Source organism: Aquarana catesbeiana, linkage group LG10, assembly GCF_042186555.1.
Source record: "Aquarana catesbeiana isolate 2022-GZ linkage group LG10, ASM4218655v1, whole genome shotgun sequence".
NCBI classification, from domain to species: Eukaryota; Metazoa; Chordata; class Amphibia; order Anura; family Ranidae; genus Aquarana; species Aquarana catesbeiana.
The window spans coordinates 231,491,812-231,509,104 of NC_133333.1; the positions used below are offsets into that span (position 1 = coordinate 231,491,812).

General features: G+C 43.7%; 1 protein-coding gene across 1 annotated transcript in view; it reads right to left on the minus strand.

Annotated features, from left to right (window-relative positions):
* Positions 1-13,210: 13,210 nt before the first annotated feature.
* Positions 13,211-17,293, minus strand: part of LOC141111265 (indolethylamine N-methyltransferase-like) — an 82,272-nt gene continuing 78,189 nt past the window's right edge. The window contains exon 4 of the mRNA XM_073603409.1: positions 13,211-13,738. Within this exon, the coding sequence (XP_073459510.1) occupies positions 13,315-13,738 (424 nt within the window). The 3' untranslated portion in view covers positions 13,211-13,314. The remainder of the gene's footprint in view (positions 13,739-17,293) is intronic.

The window sequence follows — 17,293 nt, forward strand, 5'->3', positions numbered from 1 at the left end:
CCCCGAAGTTGGAAGAAGACCCCGGAGCTGACTAATAAATTACTCCTAAAACCTGTGTACTGTGTTTTTTTTTATATTGACACTTTTCCCTAGGTGAATGGGTAGGGGTACCATGTACCCCAAACTCATTCACACAGGGTGGGGGGCCGGGATCTGGGGGCCCCCTTATTAAAGGGGGCTCCCGGATTCCGATAAGCCCCCCGCCCGCAGACCCCGACAACCAACGGCCAGGGTTGTCGGGAAGAGGCCCTTGTCCTCATCAACATGGGGACAAGGTGCTTTTGGGGTGAGGGGGCCCCGCAGGGCGCCCCCCTCCCCCAAGGCACCCACCCCCCCATGTTGAGGGCATGCGGCTTGGTACGGCTCAGGGGGGGCACTCGCCCGTTCCCACCCCCCTTCCTGGCCGGCCGGGCTGCGTGCTCGGATAAGGGTCTGGTGTGGAACTTGGGGGGACCCCCACGCCAATTTTTCGGCGTAGGGGGTTCCCCTTGCAATCCATGCCAGACCTAAGGGCCTGGTATGCCCCCAGGGGGGAACCCACGCCGTTTTTTTCATTTAAAATTTGGCGCGGTGTTCCCGCCTCAGGATTCATACCAGACAGCTGTCAGCACTGCCTGTCACTCATCGCGGAAGGAAAACAGTTTTCCTTTCCCGATGAGTGAGCCAGCTCGACATGCACAGTACCCTGTCGCTGAGAACCAGCGCGAATCTCGCGGTCAGGTACTGTATGTATGGTCTATGTTACAAATACAGGAAACCATTCCTTGTTCATTGCTAAAGTATTATGTAAGTTTTTTTTTTGTTTTGTTTTTTTTTTATTGTTATTTCTCTGACTTTAACCATATTGTATGCCATGATACAAAAAATGTTTTTTAAAACCCACTGGAGAAGTTTCCAAAAATTATTTCTAGAACCCAACCTTGACTGGTACTTATCTAAACCCTTATCCTGGACTTGCTTACTCCAGGAACATTAATTACCCAAAAGTAGACTTCATTTAACCAATTATACTAAATCAGAGGGCAGTTGGTTGCTCCAGAGGAAACCCAATGTTTTTGTGTTGTTATTGTTATTTATTTACAAATTCAATTTAATTTAATGTACCTCGGTGTTATAAAATATCCATCAAATCAATTTCAATTGCAGGTTGTAAGACAACAAAACATGGAAGAGCCCATAGTGAGTTTTTTTAATCGAAACAGCTTGATTTTTGAGTAAGAAATAAAGCATTCCCCCTCTACCAGCAATAGGAAGCTGTAAGGTCAGAGCTATGGGGACTGCCACTTATGTGAGTGATACTCTTAGATTTATTAACAACATTTTTTGTTGAAATTATCAATATATGCTGTACATACCGGTGCTGAACTGATGGTGAATCATCGCCATTGGAAATTTTAAAGTATCCTCTGCAAAGGCCATGTCCTCCTTATTAGAGAAATACATATCAAGATAACTTCTGGGATTCATTCCATGTACATGATAGAATTTATGTGTTGTGGAATCCATCGTCCTGCAATGCTGAACTTCACCTCTTTGATTTCTGCTTTCAACTAAGCTGTAATGTTTATAAATTTATATTTATATTCTTTTGAAATAAGGTGTTTACATTTTATTGTAATATAATCATAAATATATTTATAAAGCAGTCATGGGAATAGTGCTGACTGAGGTATGATTGCCTTCTGAGTTTGCAAAGGTTTAACCACTTTAAGACCAGGATTTTTTTTACATTTGTTGTTTTGAAGTAAAAATCTGTATTTTTTGCTAGAAAATTACTAAGAACACCCAAATATTATACAGTGGGGAAAATTATTTTTTGATCCCCTGCAGATTTTGTAAGTTTGCCCACTTACAAAAAAATGAAGGGTCTATAATTTTTTATCATACAGTAGGTGTATTTTAAATGACAGAGACAGAATATCAACCAAAAATCCAGAAGAACCACATAAAACAAGTGCTATAAATTGAGTTGCAGTTCAGTGAGTAAAATAAGCATTTTATCCCCATATAAAATATGATTTAGTACTTGGTGGAGAAAACCTTGTTGGCAAGCACAGAGGTAAGACGTTTCTTGTAGTTGGTTACCAGGATTCAGTGTTGCCAACCCCCCCATCAAGTGCAATTTACTGGCAGGATGCCAAAATTTACAAACAGCACCGATTTTTTTTACTGACGAAAATCATGACATTTACTGACAGAGCCAAAGTTTTTACTGCCACTGCAAAAGTACCTAAAATGCCAGTTTTCAGTGGTAAACAGTGCAAATATTAATATTTCCACTATAAACATGTAGCTAGTGTTATTAGTAATGTTTAAAGTAGTAGTGTTTAAGTTAAACAAATGTCAAAAACACAGAGTTCCTCCTTACATCAGAGTCTGCAGGATTCCCCCTTACGGTGCAAGGGAATTCTGACATAAAGGGGAATTCTGCAGATCATGATCTAAAGGGGAACTCTGATGTGAAGGGGGGGGGGGGCTCTGGTCACCAGAGACCACCCTTTATCAGAGTCCACTCCATTCCCCTTTATACCAGAGTTCCCACTTACATTAGGGTCTGCAGCATTGCCTTTTACATCAGAGTTCCCCTTTACATCATGTTTTGCAGAATTCCCCCTGCAGACTGATGTAAAGGGGAACACCTGGAACTCTGATGTGGGGGCACTCTGGTGACCAGAGTCCACCTTCTGCAGAGTGAATACACTAACGTAAGGGGGTTACTGATATAAGGGGGAACCTTTATATCAGAGCCCCCTTACATTATTGTATTCACTCCCTTCTTACATCAGTGCAGGTCTGGACTGGTACAAACATTTGGCCCTGGACTTCACCCAGACCAGCCCACTTTATTTTTGCAAACATGCACCAAAACAGTATATAAAACTATATGCAAATGCGCAATATGGATACTTATTGAGTTTGGGATGGATCTGAGGGAAGCGGTTCAGCCTTTGTATGGGGCATCTGAGCGGCCAGGGGGGAAATTGCCACCTTGCCCCCCTGGTAGAGTGACCACATTTCCAGACTGACCAGGGGGATGTAGTCTCAGGGTTGACAGGGAATTCAGTGGTGGGGGTGATTTGTCGAGTGAATGGCTGGTGCTAGCACTGAAAACATCCCAACACCATGCTTAATATGGTGTCAGGATGATCAAATCACATTATTTCTATTACTACATTGTAATATATAATGAAATAGTCCAACTCACCAGAACGCAGAATCAGTGGGAACCCTGAGCTTGTCACCTGCCACCAGATGTAGTGTGTCACCATTGCCTGCGACCAGATGCAGAATGTCATTTGCCACATCCACCTGCTACCAGATGCAGCGTGTCACCATTGCCTGTGACCATATGCAGTCTGACACACCGCAACTCCGATCTAGGTAAAGAGTCTCTGACGGAGACTCTTTACCACGTGATCAGCCGTGTCCAATCACGGCTGATCACAATGTAAATAGGAAGAGCTGGTGATCGGCTTTTCCTCACTCGCGTCTGACAGACGCGAGTAGAGGAGAGCCGATCGGCTGCTCTCCTGACAGGGGGGGTATTTCCTATTTGATTATCAGCACAGCCCCCCTCAGATCCCACCCAGGAACACCAGGGAAGCCGCCCAGGACCACCAGGGAAGACATCCACACTGGACCACCAGGTATGCCCCCTAGACCCCCAGGGAAATACCAATCTGTGCCCTGGCAGCTGCCAATTAATGCCCAGGAAGCTGCCAATCACTGCCCACTCACAATGCCTACCAATGCCAGTGCCATCAGGGATGCCTATCAGTGCTGCGTATCAGTGCCGCGTATCAGTGCCCAGCAGTGCCACTTATCAGTGGCCATCAGTGCCCAGCAGTGCCGCCTATCAGTGCCCAGCAGTGCCGCCTATAAGTGCCCATCAGTGCCACCCATAAGAACCCATCTTTGCAGCCTTTCAGTGCCCATCAGTGTAGCCTATCAGTGCCCATCAGTGCCCACCAGTGCCACCCAGTGCCACCCATGAGTGACCATCAGTGCCACCTATCAATGCCCATCAGGGCTGCATATCAGTGCCACCCATCAGTGCCACCTACCAGTGCCCATCAGTGCCGCATATCAGTGCCCATCGTCAGTGCCCGTCAGTGCCCGCTCATTGGTGCCACCTTATCAGTGCCTGTCAGTGCCGCCTTATCAGTGCCCATCAATGAAAGAGAAAACTTACTTATTTACAAAAAATTTTAACAGAAACAAAAGCAAAACTTTTATTTTTTTCAAAATTTTCGGTCTTTTTTTATTTGTTAAGCAAAAAATAAAAAACGCAGAAGTGATCAAATACCACCAAAAGAAAGCTCTATTTGTGGGAACAAAATGATATAAATTTAGTTTGGGTACAGTGTTGTATGAAAGCACAATTGTCATTCAAACTGCGACAGCACTGAAAGCTGAAAAATGGTCTGGGCAGGAAGGTGTATAAGTGCCCGGTACTGAAGTGGTTAAAGGACTTTTTTTTTCTTCTTAAAGGGGCAGTTTTAAAAAATGTTATCGTTTTAAATTTTTTTTTGTGACTACACAGGAGGGGGGCAGCGCACGGGTGCCCCCTATGGACAGGCCGCCACTGCACTACACCATAATCCTCCACCCAGGGATTTGGACCAGTGCACAAAGCAAGGTTCATAAAGATATGGATGAGCAAGTTTGGTGTGGAGGAACTTGACTGGCCTGCACAGAGTTCTGACCTCAACCAGATAGAACCCGATAAACCATCCAATCAACTGATCACATGTGCAGCTTAATGGCAGTTGAGGAGTAAACAGAGACCAAGATGACAGCTTCCTTGGATGAAAATGATAGATGGGTTTACTTTCACTTTAAGTTGAACAATAGAGGACACCGTCATCGAATTTAAGAGTGTTGACTCTTGGTCAGCTGAATAGAAAGGTTGGCAGCAGTAACACTTGTAAGTTCTGAAAGCCTTGTAAACATGGAACAGTTTCAGTTTAAAAAAAGTTTACTTCTTTCTGTCTTTTAGAGAAGTTACAGTAGGTGACCGCGATATTGTGTCAATCTCGCCGCACTTCTCGGCGAGATTTGACACCTACGAGCCCCGTCGCAGGAGCCAGCGCCGAGATGGCTCACTCATCGGGAAAGGAAAACTTTGTTTTCCTTCCGCGATGAGTGACAGGCAGCGCTGACAGCTGTCTGGTATGAATCCTGAGGCGGGAACACCGCGCCAAATTTTAAATGAAAAAACCGGCGTGGGTTCCCCCCTAGGAGCATACCAGGCCCTTAGGTCTGGCATGGATTGTAAGGGGAACCCCCTATGCCGAAAAATCGGCGTGGGGGTCCCCCCCAATCCATACCAGACCCTTATCCGAGCACGCAGCCCGGCCGGCCAGGAAAGGGGGTGGGGACGAGCGAGCGCCCCCCCCCCTCCTGAGCCGTACCAGGCCGCATGCCCTCAACATGGGGGGTGGGTGCCTTGGGGGAGGGGGGGCGCCCTGCGGGCCCCCCCACCCCAAAGCCCCTTGTCCCCATGTTGATGAGGACAAGGGGCTCTTCCCGACAACCCTGGCCGTTGGTTGTCGGGGTCTGCGGGCGGGGGGCTTATCGGAATCCGGGGGCCCCCCTTTAATAAGGGGGCCCCCAGATCCTGGCCCCCCACCCTGTGTGAATGAGTTTGGGGTACATGGTACCCCTACCCATTCACCTAGGCAAAAGTGTCAATATAAAAAAAACACATTACACAGGTTTTAAGAATAATTTATTAGTCAGCTCCGGGGTCTTCTTCCGACTTCGGGGGGTCTCCTTCTGACTTCTCCCGGTGTTCGGCCTCTTCTCCCGGGCCCTGCCGCTATCTTCTTCCAGCTCTATTGCCAGCGAGGGGCCCGGTCTGCTGCCGCTGTCTTGTCGCCGCTGTCTTGCCGCCGCTGTCTTGTCGCCGCTGTCTCGCCGCTTCTTCTCTTCTTTTCTTCTTCCCCGATGTTGACACGACGCTCTCTCCGGCTCGAATGCTGTGTGCGAGCTGCGGAGCCATTTATATAGGCGGTAACCCCGCCCCCTTACGACATCATGGTCCCAGCATGCGCAGGGACTCTGGGGCCACGCCCCCTTATGACGCCAGAGTCCCTGCGCATGCTGGGACCATGATGTCGTAAGGGGGCGGGGTTACCGCCTATATAAATGGCTCCGCAGCTCGCACACAGCATTCGAGCCGGAGAGAGCGTCGTGTCAACATCGGGGAAGAAGAAAAGAAGAGAAGAAGCGGCGAGACAGCGGCAACAAGACAGCGGCGGCAAGACAGCGGCGACAAGACAGCGGCAGCAGACCGGGCCCCTCGCTGGCAATAGAGCTGGAAGAAGATAGCGGCGGGGCCCGGGAGAAGAGGCCGAACACCGGGAGAAGTCGGAAGGAGACCCCCCGAAGTCGGAAGAAGACCCCGGAGCTGACTAATAAATTATTCTTAAAACCTGTGTAATGTGTTTTTTTTATACTGACACTTTTGCCTAGGTGAATGGGTAGGGGTACCATGTACCCCAAACTCATTCACACAGGGTGGGGGGCCCCCGGATTCCGATAAGCCCCCCGCCCGCAGACCCCGACAACCAACGGCCAGGGTTGTCGGGAAGAGGCCCTTGTCCTCATCAACATGGGGACAAGGTGCTTTGGGGTGGGGGGGCCCCGCAGGGCGCCCCCCCTCCCCCAAGGCACCCACCCCCCCCATGTTGAGGGCATGCGGCCTGGTACGGCTCAGGAGGGGGGGGGCGCTCGCTCGTCCCCACCCCCTTTCCTGGCCGGCCGGGCTGCGTGCTCGGATAAGGGTCTGGTATGGATTGGGGGGGACCCCCACGCCGATTTTTCGGCATAGGGGGTTCCCCTTACAATCCATGCCAGACCTAAGGGCCTGGTATGCTCCTAGGGGGGAACCCACGCCGGTTTTTTCATTTAAAATTTGGCGCGGTGTTCCCGCCTCAGGATTCATACTAGACAGCTGTCAGCGCTGCCTGTCACTCATCGCGGAAGGAAAACAAAGTTTTCCTTTCCCGATGAGTGAGCCAGCGCGACATTCACAGTACCCTGTCGCCGAGAACCAGCGCGATGGTATCGCGCTGGAAACACAATCTCGCGGTCAGGTACTGTATATGTAATCATTTTGAGGCTCTAACAAGTGAAAATCAAAGAATTTTTAAATTTTTATGAAAAGATGAACTAGCTCACATTACCCTAACACCCTTCCCCCAATCTCTGCTGCACTTATACAGTATATTATGACCACCCACACCAGCCTGTGTAACAGACCTCACACTTGGAGTATTCACTGCACAACTCTTGGCTGCAGATTTTCATATCATTTTATGAACACAGCTGTATAGAGAGCGCGCCCTGTGCGCTCCCAGCACAGTTACCGGCGACTAGCAGAAAGCTTTCCAATAATGTGACTGCTGTGACAGACAATCATGGCGGTCACATGATCATAAACCCCGCCCTGCCTCTGAAACCCCTCAAAGGGCCAGGAGGCTCTGGCACTCATCACCATAGGTCATAGAAAATGAGGACTGTAGCTGTCAATTTCAGTGCTATCTTTTAAGAAGGTGCTGAATGCAGGACCTCAAATGTGACCAACTCCATGAGGTAGAGAATACTTTGATAATTTGTTTTTCCAATTCTATTGGTCTAAGACACAGCATTGGCAAACAGGTACAGATAAGACTAGGCCTGGCCTATTGCATCTTATAACTAGAAAAGCTACAATTTCTGGGGAAATTGTGAAAAGTGTTCTTGCCTCTACAACTGGAGTGGGCGGAGTAACTGGGTGGAGTGGCTTGAGTAACTGTGAAAAGTGTTAAAAAGCTTAATATTTTAAAAAGTATAAATAGTAGTAAAAAAGTTGAAGTCCCATCATTAGCTGAAAGAGCTGAACATTTTTTTCAAAAGTTTTTTTTTTTCAAAAATGAATTATTTTTTTTTAAAAATGATTTTTTTTTTTTAATGAAATTTTTTTTTTCAAAAATATATTTTTTTGTTTCAAAAATGAATTTTTATTTTTTTTTCAAAAATGAATTTTTTTTTTTCAAAAATGAATTATTTTTTTTCAAAAATGATTTTTTTTTTTCAAAAATTCATTTTTTTTTTCAAAAATGATTTTTTTTTCAAAAATGATTTTTTTTTTCAAAAATGATTTTTTTTTTTTTTCAAAAATGATTTTTTTTTTTTTCAAAAATAATTTTTTTTTTCATGGGGCGGTCATAATGTTTTGGCTGATCATGGGGTTGTCAGCTTTTGTCACCTCCCACTCTAGTTTTTAACATTTCACCATTCATTCCTATGGGACCAATTTCGCCGCAAAAACTACAATATTTCGTGAACCATTCGGTGAAACGTTCCACAAAATAATTTTTTTTTTCATGGGGCGGTCATAATGTTTTGGCTGATTATGGGGTGGTCATAATGTTTTGGCTGATCATGGGGTTGTCAGCTTTTGTCACCTCCCACTCTAGTTTTGAACATTTCGCCATTCATTCCTATGGGACCAGTTTCGCCGCAAAAACGACGATATTTCGTGGACCATTTGGCGAAACGTTCCACAAAGTAATAGCACACCAATCAGGAACAATCCGCACGTTTCGGTATATTACTTGTCTCTGTAGTGTAAAAACTGTGGGAGGAGTCTACAAGCATTATCAAGTCTAGCAGATGAAGGTATGACCACATGCATTTGGGGGGTCTCAGCATCTTGTGTTTACAACCACTGTTTCCTAACAACGCTCATGCCCTGTTTATGCTTCACAAATACTGCTCAATACACAGTACACAGGACCATGATAGCTGTAGTAACTGTGCAGTAATTCAAATGGCCGTATTTTAAAAACTATCAAATCCTACAGTGAAGATCTTTATATTGTGAGAATCACAAGACCCAGACCTAGATTTTGATGTATAGTATGTCTCTGAAATATTAAAATTGAAGGCACAGTCGCAGTTTAGATATTGTTCTTCAAATTTGAAGGGGCTAGAGTGTAGTTATAATGAATGTCAATGGACGGTGTGAGTTGCAAACAAATGGTCATATTGTGAAAACTATCAGGACTATGGCTTAGCCGTGGACATGTTTAGTAGCAGCAGGGATAGCTGAACGTTTTGATATAAGATTTGTGTAGGTGGGCTTGAAAATGAGGGAGTGGCGGCAGTTTAGAAATCATGTTCTGATTTTTCAGCCTTTGTCACCTCCCACTCTAGTTTCCCCATTCATTCCTATGGGACCAATTTCGCCGCAAAAATGACGATATTTTGTGAACCATTCGGCGAAACGTTGCACAAAGTAATAGCACACCATTCGGGAACAATCCGCACGTTTCGGTATATTACTTGTCTATGTAGTGTAAAAATTGTGGGAGGAGTTAGGGTGGTAAATTTGGCTATAATAATAACTAGAAAATGCATTTCCTGGGAAAAATGCGTGGGAATGCTGAATAGCTAAATTGCTAAAATGGCCGCCATCAAAACTGCCCCATCATACTGCCTTTAAAACTGCCCCATCAGAATTGCCCCACCAAAATTGTCCCCATTAAAACTGCCCCATCATATTGCCACCATCAAAACTGCCCCATCAGAATTGCCCCATCAAAACTGCCCCATCATATTGCCACCATCAAAACTGCCCCATCAAAACTGCCCCATCATATTGCCACCTTTAAAACTGCTCCATTAAAATTGTCCCCATCAAAACTGCCCCATCATATTGCCACCATCAAAACTGCCCCATCAGAATTGCCCCATCAAAACTGCCCCATCATATTGCCACCATGAAAACTGCCCCATCAGAATTGCCCTATCAAAACTGCCCATCATATTGCCACCATCAAAACTGCCCCATCAGAATTGTCTAGAAAATGCATTTCCTGGGGAAAATGCGTGGGAATGCTGAATAGCTAAATTGCTAAAATGGCCGCCATCAAAACTGCCCCATCATACTGCCATCAAAACTGCCCCATCAGAATTGCCCCATCAAAATTGTCCCCATTAAAACTGCCCCATCATATTGCCACCATCAAAACTGCCCCATCAGAATTGCCCCATCAAAACTGCAACATCATATTGCCCCCATCAAAACTGCCCCCATCAAAACTGCCCCATCATATTGCCACCTTTAAAACTGCTCCATTAAAATTGTCCCCATCAAAACTGCCCCATCATATTGCCACCATCAAAACTGCCCCATCAGAATTGCCCCATCAAAACTGCCCCATCATATTGCCACCATCAAAACTGACCCATCATAATTGCCACCAATAAAACTGCCCCATCATAATTGCCCCATCAAAACTGCCCCATCAGAATTGCCCTATCAAAACTGCCCCATCATATTCCTCTATTATAAATCAGTACATGGTGTGTCTGTCCCCTCCCCCGGGCTCTGTATTCAGAGCTGAGATGCTCCAGCCACCTCCCGCCCTGTGTATAACAGAAGCTTTGGTAACCATGGCAACAAAACAAACACAGTACACTCTGATTAATGGCTAAAATTTCCTGAAATGACCTCTAAACAAAAAGCTTTTTCTCAAAAACTGTAAAAGATATCAAACTGAAAAGATATAGCCAGATAGCTGAATATTTTGTGAACATTTTAAAGTTTGTTTGGTGTCTCTAGGTGAAAGTATGAAGGAGCTGAAATTTTTGGGAGCGGAAGAAGAATTTAAGGATTTCAAGCATGCTCCCATTGACTTCAATGTTAAAAAAAAGTGATAAAAAGCTTAATATTTTAAAAAGTATAAATGCTAAAAAAAAAGTTGAAAAAGAGCACACATCAGCTAAAAGAGACGAACATTTTGATAGTTGAATGGTTTTAATAGCTGAAAGTATGCAGAAGTTACGCAGAGTCAAAAAACGTACGGAATAAAATTAAAATTAAAATTAATATTAAAAATAAATAAAATCGAATAACAATAGTGGGACTGCTAAAGCAGTCCCACTAATAATATATATGTGAGATAACAGTAAGTGGTCTTGCTATGCAAGAACACTTAATTACCCTCATTTCTGTTCCTTTACATAGTTATGCAGTTTATAATGTTGAAAAAAAAACATACAGTTAAACCTATGTAGTGTGATTTTTATTCTCCAACAATCCCGGTAGCCTTGTATATTCTATCTTGTGAAAAAGACATCTTTTTTGAAGTATAGTTCTTTACTTACATGGCTCCATTTATGTGGCCTCAAATATCCTGGTCAGCACATCTTGTAATTGGCTACTATGCAGCTTCTGCCAGAAGACCTGCAGATGCCTTTTTGCAGGTACTTTGCAAAAGTCATTTATGTTAGTACTGTCCCTGGTACTGCTTTAAAAAAATACACTAACCTAAAGCTTTATCTAACTATAGTAATAACAAATCATTAGTTATTACTACATATATAAACACATTATAGAATCGAAAAAGTATAACTAAAGAAAGTCACCTTTTGTGATAATGTAAACATTTACTTTTTAGTTTCTATGATGTGTATATCTAATTAATATTTAAAGTAATTTATTTGGCATGCTATTTACAAAATGTAGTTTATTTATTATATATACACTGTGATATTGGAGCCGGAGATCATCAGCCAAGCACCTTAGTAAAAGCAAACAGTCCCTTTTATGGTCAAAAACAGGCCAACAGAAAAAACAGCTGGTCCTCCGGAAACAAAAAATGTCGATCAATTGTTGGTACAAAACATAAACGCTCGGCTCACTGCCAGTCACACTTCTACTTTAACAGGGTGTTTGAAATCTCCTGGATGCCTAAGAGGTCCCAAAGAGAAGGTCATCAGAGTTCAGCAACCTTGTCTCAGCCAGGTGCTAGCCCACATTGCTCATTTAGTTGTGTTTCTTCTCTACTTCACCTCACAGACTGGCACTGAGTGTTTCCTCCTCCTTTTCTGGACTCTGATGCAAACGGGTAAACCCTTTCAGGGTAAAAGTCCCCGTAATGAGGGATGGAAGTTCCTTCTCACCCAGAAATTCCAATTTTCGGGTCCCAAATGAAGACTTATCGATCCAGAGGGGACCATAAGTCAGTCCTCTTCTCTCCCTTGGGTTCAGACTCACTGATCACAGTTTGGGGTAAAGGACCAATCACAGCGGTCCTTTACCACGTGATCAACTGTGTCCAATGATAGCTGATCACGGATGTAGACACAAGCCGGTTATCTGTGTTTCTTTCCTCACACTGACAGTGCTAGGAGAGAAGAAGGAAGCCAAAAACCGGCTTGTGTTAAAGGGACATCAACACTAATATTAAGGGCAATGAATATCAGTGTACTGATTATCAATGCAGTCCCAACAGTGCCCATCAGTGCTGCCAATCAGTGACCATCAGTGCCTCCTCATCAGTGCCATGTATCAGTGTTGCCTACCAGTGCCCATCAGTGCCACCTATCAGTATGGTCTATCAGTGCCACCTATCAGGACAGCCTCATTAGTGCCCACTAGTGCTACTTATTAGTGTCCATCAGTGCCACCTATCAGTTCCCATCAGTGCCGCCTAATAATGGCCATCAGTGAAGGAGAAAAATTATGTTTGCCAAATTCTAAATTCTATAAAAAATATTTTTGAAAAATGTTCGGTCTTTTTTCGTTTGTTTAGAAAGAAATTGAAAACCCGGTGGTGAATCAATACCACCAAAAGGATATTTATGTGAAAAAAATGATAAAAATGTCATATGGGTAAAGTGTATAGCATGACCGTGCTGAATTGTCATTCGAAGTGTGACAGCACTGAAAGTCGAAAATTGGCCTGGGCAGGAAGGGGGTAAAAGTGCCCAGTAAGCAAGTGCTTAAAGGGAACACAACCCAAATAGTGGGGAAATATAGCTGCCAGCCAGGGCCCATCCCTGCCGTCCTGTACAACACTTATCAATTTAATCTCTTCTATATTTTTTTTCCTCACAAACTTTTAATAATGTTTAGGTATTGAACCTGATAATGTTAATTTTTTATGTTTTCTAATATATTGTCCATACACTGTATCTGATATTATATTTTTATATAATCTTTATCTATATTCTGATGAAAGGCACACAGTAAATGTCCTGAAATGTGTTGGTTATCAATAAATAGATAAAAAGATATATTGTATACATAAAAGGTTTACAATATTGCTCTAAGACAAGTCAACACACATTTATATTCTGAATGATCTTTATTAAGATAGTGATATTTGTTAACACAATTTAACACAGATTGATGCAAAATAACATTGCTGACTTTAGCGCAACTGCTGTGATTTCTGACTGCAATAAAACCCGGAGGCTAACATAATTCTATTTGACTCGATTTGGCTCCAGATGAATGCTATTGGCTCCACTCATCTACTCCCCTTTGCATCCAACAATGAATAGAACAGCTTTATAATCAATGATATCACTGACATTGCGTCTCCTCTGCACTGTATAGTAATCAATGACTAAACCCACCTTACCAAAGGCGTTTTTCACAAACTCCTCATTACATTTTAAAAAATGGAACCGTTCTGCTCCAGCAAACCAGTAAGTTGTATCTAATCCTGCAATAAGTAACAGTTGGCCTCCGGGTTTTAGCAGCTTTATGATCTTCTCCAGATTCTTCATGTATTCATCTTCATTTTTACTGATAACTTCCAATATCCACGCACTGATAATACAATCAGCAAGTGGTAGTAGCACCGGGGAAGTTCTGTTTTCCTGTTCAAAATCACATTTCAAAATCTGCTTGATGGACGACCTTAGGCGCATTTCTTTCTCCTGAAGTTGATCTCTGAAAGAAGAAAAAAAACATAATATGGATATTACAGGAAATATTTCAATATACAGTGATGTGGCGTGATAAGCAATTTTGCTAAAATACAGTTAGACTGTAATTTTACAAGTTAAAATAAAATTGTCATACTAGTGTAACTCTACCCCTGTAGGAGTTGCTAATGGCAGGGTTCCCCACTACTGCACAGCCAGTCACACAGCATTTCCTTCTTGTAGCCAGACACAGTGATCAGACCTTTGGCTTGTGTTTCTGTTGTTTTATTAGGGGATGATAACTTGGATGGGGTAAGGGCAGGGCCATCTTAATAGCATCATGGGCCTTTGGGCAAAGTAATGCACTGGGGCCCCTACCAGCTTGCCCCAACTTACGCACCTACTTTCAAGAAATAAAGTATAAATAGTTGATAGAATTAAACATAGATTCATTAGTACTTTCAATAAAATACATTTTTCAAAAAGAAAACATTCCATAAATCAAAGACTAATCAACACAAAGGGGACAGTAAAGTGAGGAATGCAGAAGGGCACAGTACAGGAGGGGTCAGGAGGGAACAATACTGAGATCAGGAGGGCACAGTATAGGTTCTGGGACACTTCCCGGGACACGGCCATCTCAGGACAGTTTAGTAAAAAGCATGAATGTCCCAGACAGTTGGCAAATATGATGTATTGCAAGTATATTGCGGGGCCCCATGCACCTGGGACCCCTGGGCAATGCCCAGGAGTGCCCTTGTATTAAGATGGCCCTGGTTAAGGGATTATGGGATACCCAACTTGAAAACAATTAAAACCAGGGACAACTTCCTCCCTATTTACAGATTCCTCTTCTTCCTTCCACCTGCACAAACTTGGTTCCATTGTACAGATCCTGCTGGTTCACTCCTGTGGGAACTAACAGTCCCTAGTTAGTTCGGCAATAGGCCATTACAGGCTAGGAACAATCCCTTAAAAAAAACTTACAATGTGGAATGAACAGTATCTCACACAACCTTCTGCCTCCTCATAGACAATTGTCCCATTTCTACTGCTTGCAGAAATGCTATCCCACCTGGCTGCCACCAGCCCACCTGGCTGCTTTCTCTTCCCACTCCTGTAATGGGATCCTTCCAGGCCAGCCTCCCGAGTTCCAGCCCGAGGTAAAACCCTTCCTGGCGGGGGCCCCCAAGGGCCACCGACAGACTCCCTTCAACACTGCTTGTCCTTCTGCCACTCAACTCCTCTGCTGGCATGGCTCATTAGTTCCCTGCCAGGCCCCCAACCTGGGTATTGGCTAAGGACCCCTAAATATTCAAAGCAAACCCTCCCAGCTTTTGCCCACTATCTTCCAGAATGTTCTCCAACATTCTAGAAACAGTGCGGGGTTATCAGAGAGCTGCTATGAGTCATCCAGCCCTGGCCTCTAATAACCCTGACCTAGATCCAGTGACTCAGGTTTATCCCTGGGCTAGACTATAGTTTGCCTAATCTCCCTTCTAGTAGCACACACTGGAGGGTGCTACACTAGGATTTTGAAACTGAATTACATTGCAGTCAATAGGAGGTCATATCTGGAGGGCTGCTTGACAAGCTATTGTCACTGAAATGACATGTTTGTGTGTTTGCTTGTTGTTCCTTGAACTGGTAAGACAATGGGGTTGGTTTACTAAAATCAGAAAAGGCTGTTGACTTTGAAAGTGAAGTTGCACTTTGCAAGGGCATTTTTCCCCAGAGCTTAATGAATGAGGTGATATTCCACTTTGCAAACAATATAAAATCAAGCACAAAGAAAGTGAAAAAAAAGTTTTACTTGCATGTGATTAGATGATGGAAGTCAGCAGACCTTCACCTTATTCGCTAAGTGCAGGGTAAAATTCCCTTGCAAAGTACAACTTCCCTTGCAACGTCTATTTGCCTTTAGGAAATTAACTCCAAAAAGTGTGATAATAGCACCCTAAAAAAACAAAGAGGCAATATAATTTCTTACCACATAGCGTACAATGCATCCAAACACAGTAAATGGCTCTTGCTGTCCCTTTATCACACACAATTTGTTTCTTTGGTCAGCGCCTGTTAAAGCGGAATTCCACTCAAAAGTGGAACCTCCGCTTATCCATCTTTTCCCCTCTCCATTACCACATTTGGCACCTTTTAGGGGGGAGGGGGGAACGGGTATCTGTTTTTGACGTGTACTGTTTCTCACTTCCGGGAGACGGGGCCCCCTACTCCTTCCTCCGCCACCAGACCAATTAGAAAGCATAGTGCGCTACATGCATGCGCAGTAGGGACCTGGCTGTGAAGCCAAAAGCCGGGTTCCCTTACCTGAAATGGTGGCGATTGCACCTGACAGTCAATCAGAATATCGGCTGGGGTGCCGACATTGCAGGATCCCTGGACAGATAAGTGTCCATATATTAACAGTCAGCAGCTGCAGTATTTGTAGCTGATGACTTTTAATTTTTCAGGGGCCTCCTCTTTAAGTTCATTCTCGTAAATGATTATTCACTGTGATTGTATTTCAATACATTTTACCTTTGACTAAATACATTTCTCATTTTTGCATTCTGCCTAATAGTTCTTTCCTGTGCATGGCATGGCAGCATATTGATGGGCCAAACTTTACAGGGATACAAGACTGACTACTCCATGAATAAAAAAAACTCTACCTAGCACCAGAATCCGTTTTTTTTTTCCCTCACAGTAATAGGATGCAGCTACTGTCCCTAGCAAAATATGAATTACTAATGAAATTCATTTTTGTACTATTTTTACCCTTTATAAAATAACGATATGGTTGCACTACTGAAAAAAAGAGAGAGAGGGTGTATAGCAGCCAGCATCAACAAAGTAGTGACAATGTGAACAGTGAAAAGAAAAAACAATGCAGCGCTATACATAAAAATCAACACAAATGTGACTATCAGCTGTTCAGCATGATAGTAATTAACTAAATATAAGAAAATATATAATAAACCTGCTTCTTTGGATTTAAGCACTATGTGGAGCCTTTTTTTCCTTTTCCATGTCCCCATGATGGCTTTGTGAAAGGTGCATTCCTCCTATATACACCTGTCGGAGAAGTGCGTGCAACCAGACCTGGAACATCTGATGTCTTTAGGTCGTGTACCATTGCTACAAAGGAACCAGTGGAACCTGCCGTATACGCCTCTACAACAAACATCTATTTGGATCGATCGATCCTTAAGCCTGTATAACACCTAGCCGTACGGCAAACGTGTCCACCTGTTCCGGTAAGCGTATTTGCTCCATTCATTCTTTGCTATTTTTACCCTTACCTGACTGCTTCTTTTGGTCCTTTCCAAGCAGGTTCTCTGAAACTCTCCTCCCTGAATTCCTCATACCACAGGTGCTAAAGGGGTCCCTCATGAAGAACCCTATTCTGGTGGTTGTGGGGTAATGTCCAGTAAGCAGGTAACAGAGTAATGTGGTGTTCTATCAATGAAGCACAGGACATGTGTTCCATGCTTTTATTTCCATGCTTTCAAACAGGCTTCCTGAGCCAGTGCATATGGAGATCATTACTTCAAATAAGCCAAATTGGCTCTAGGTATTGAAT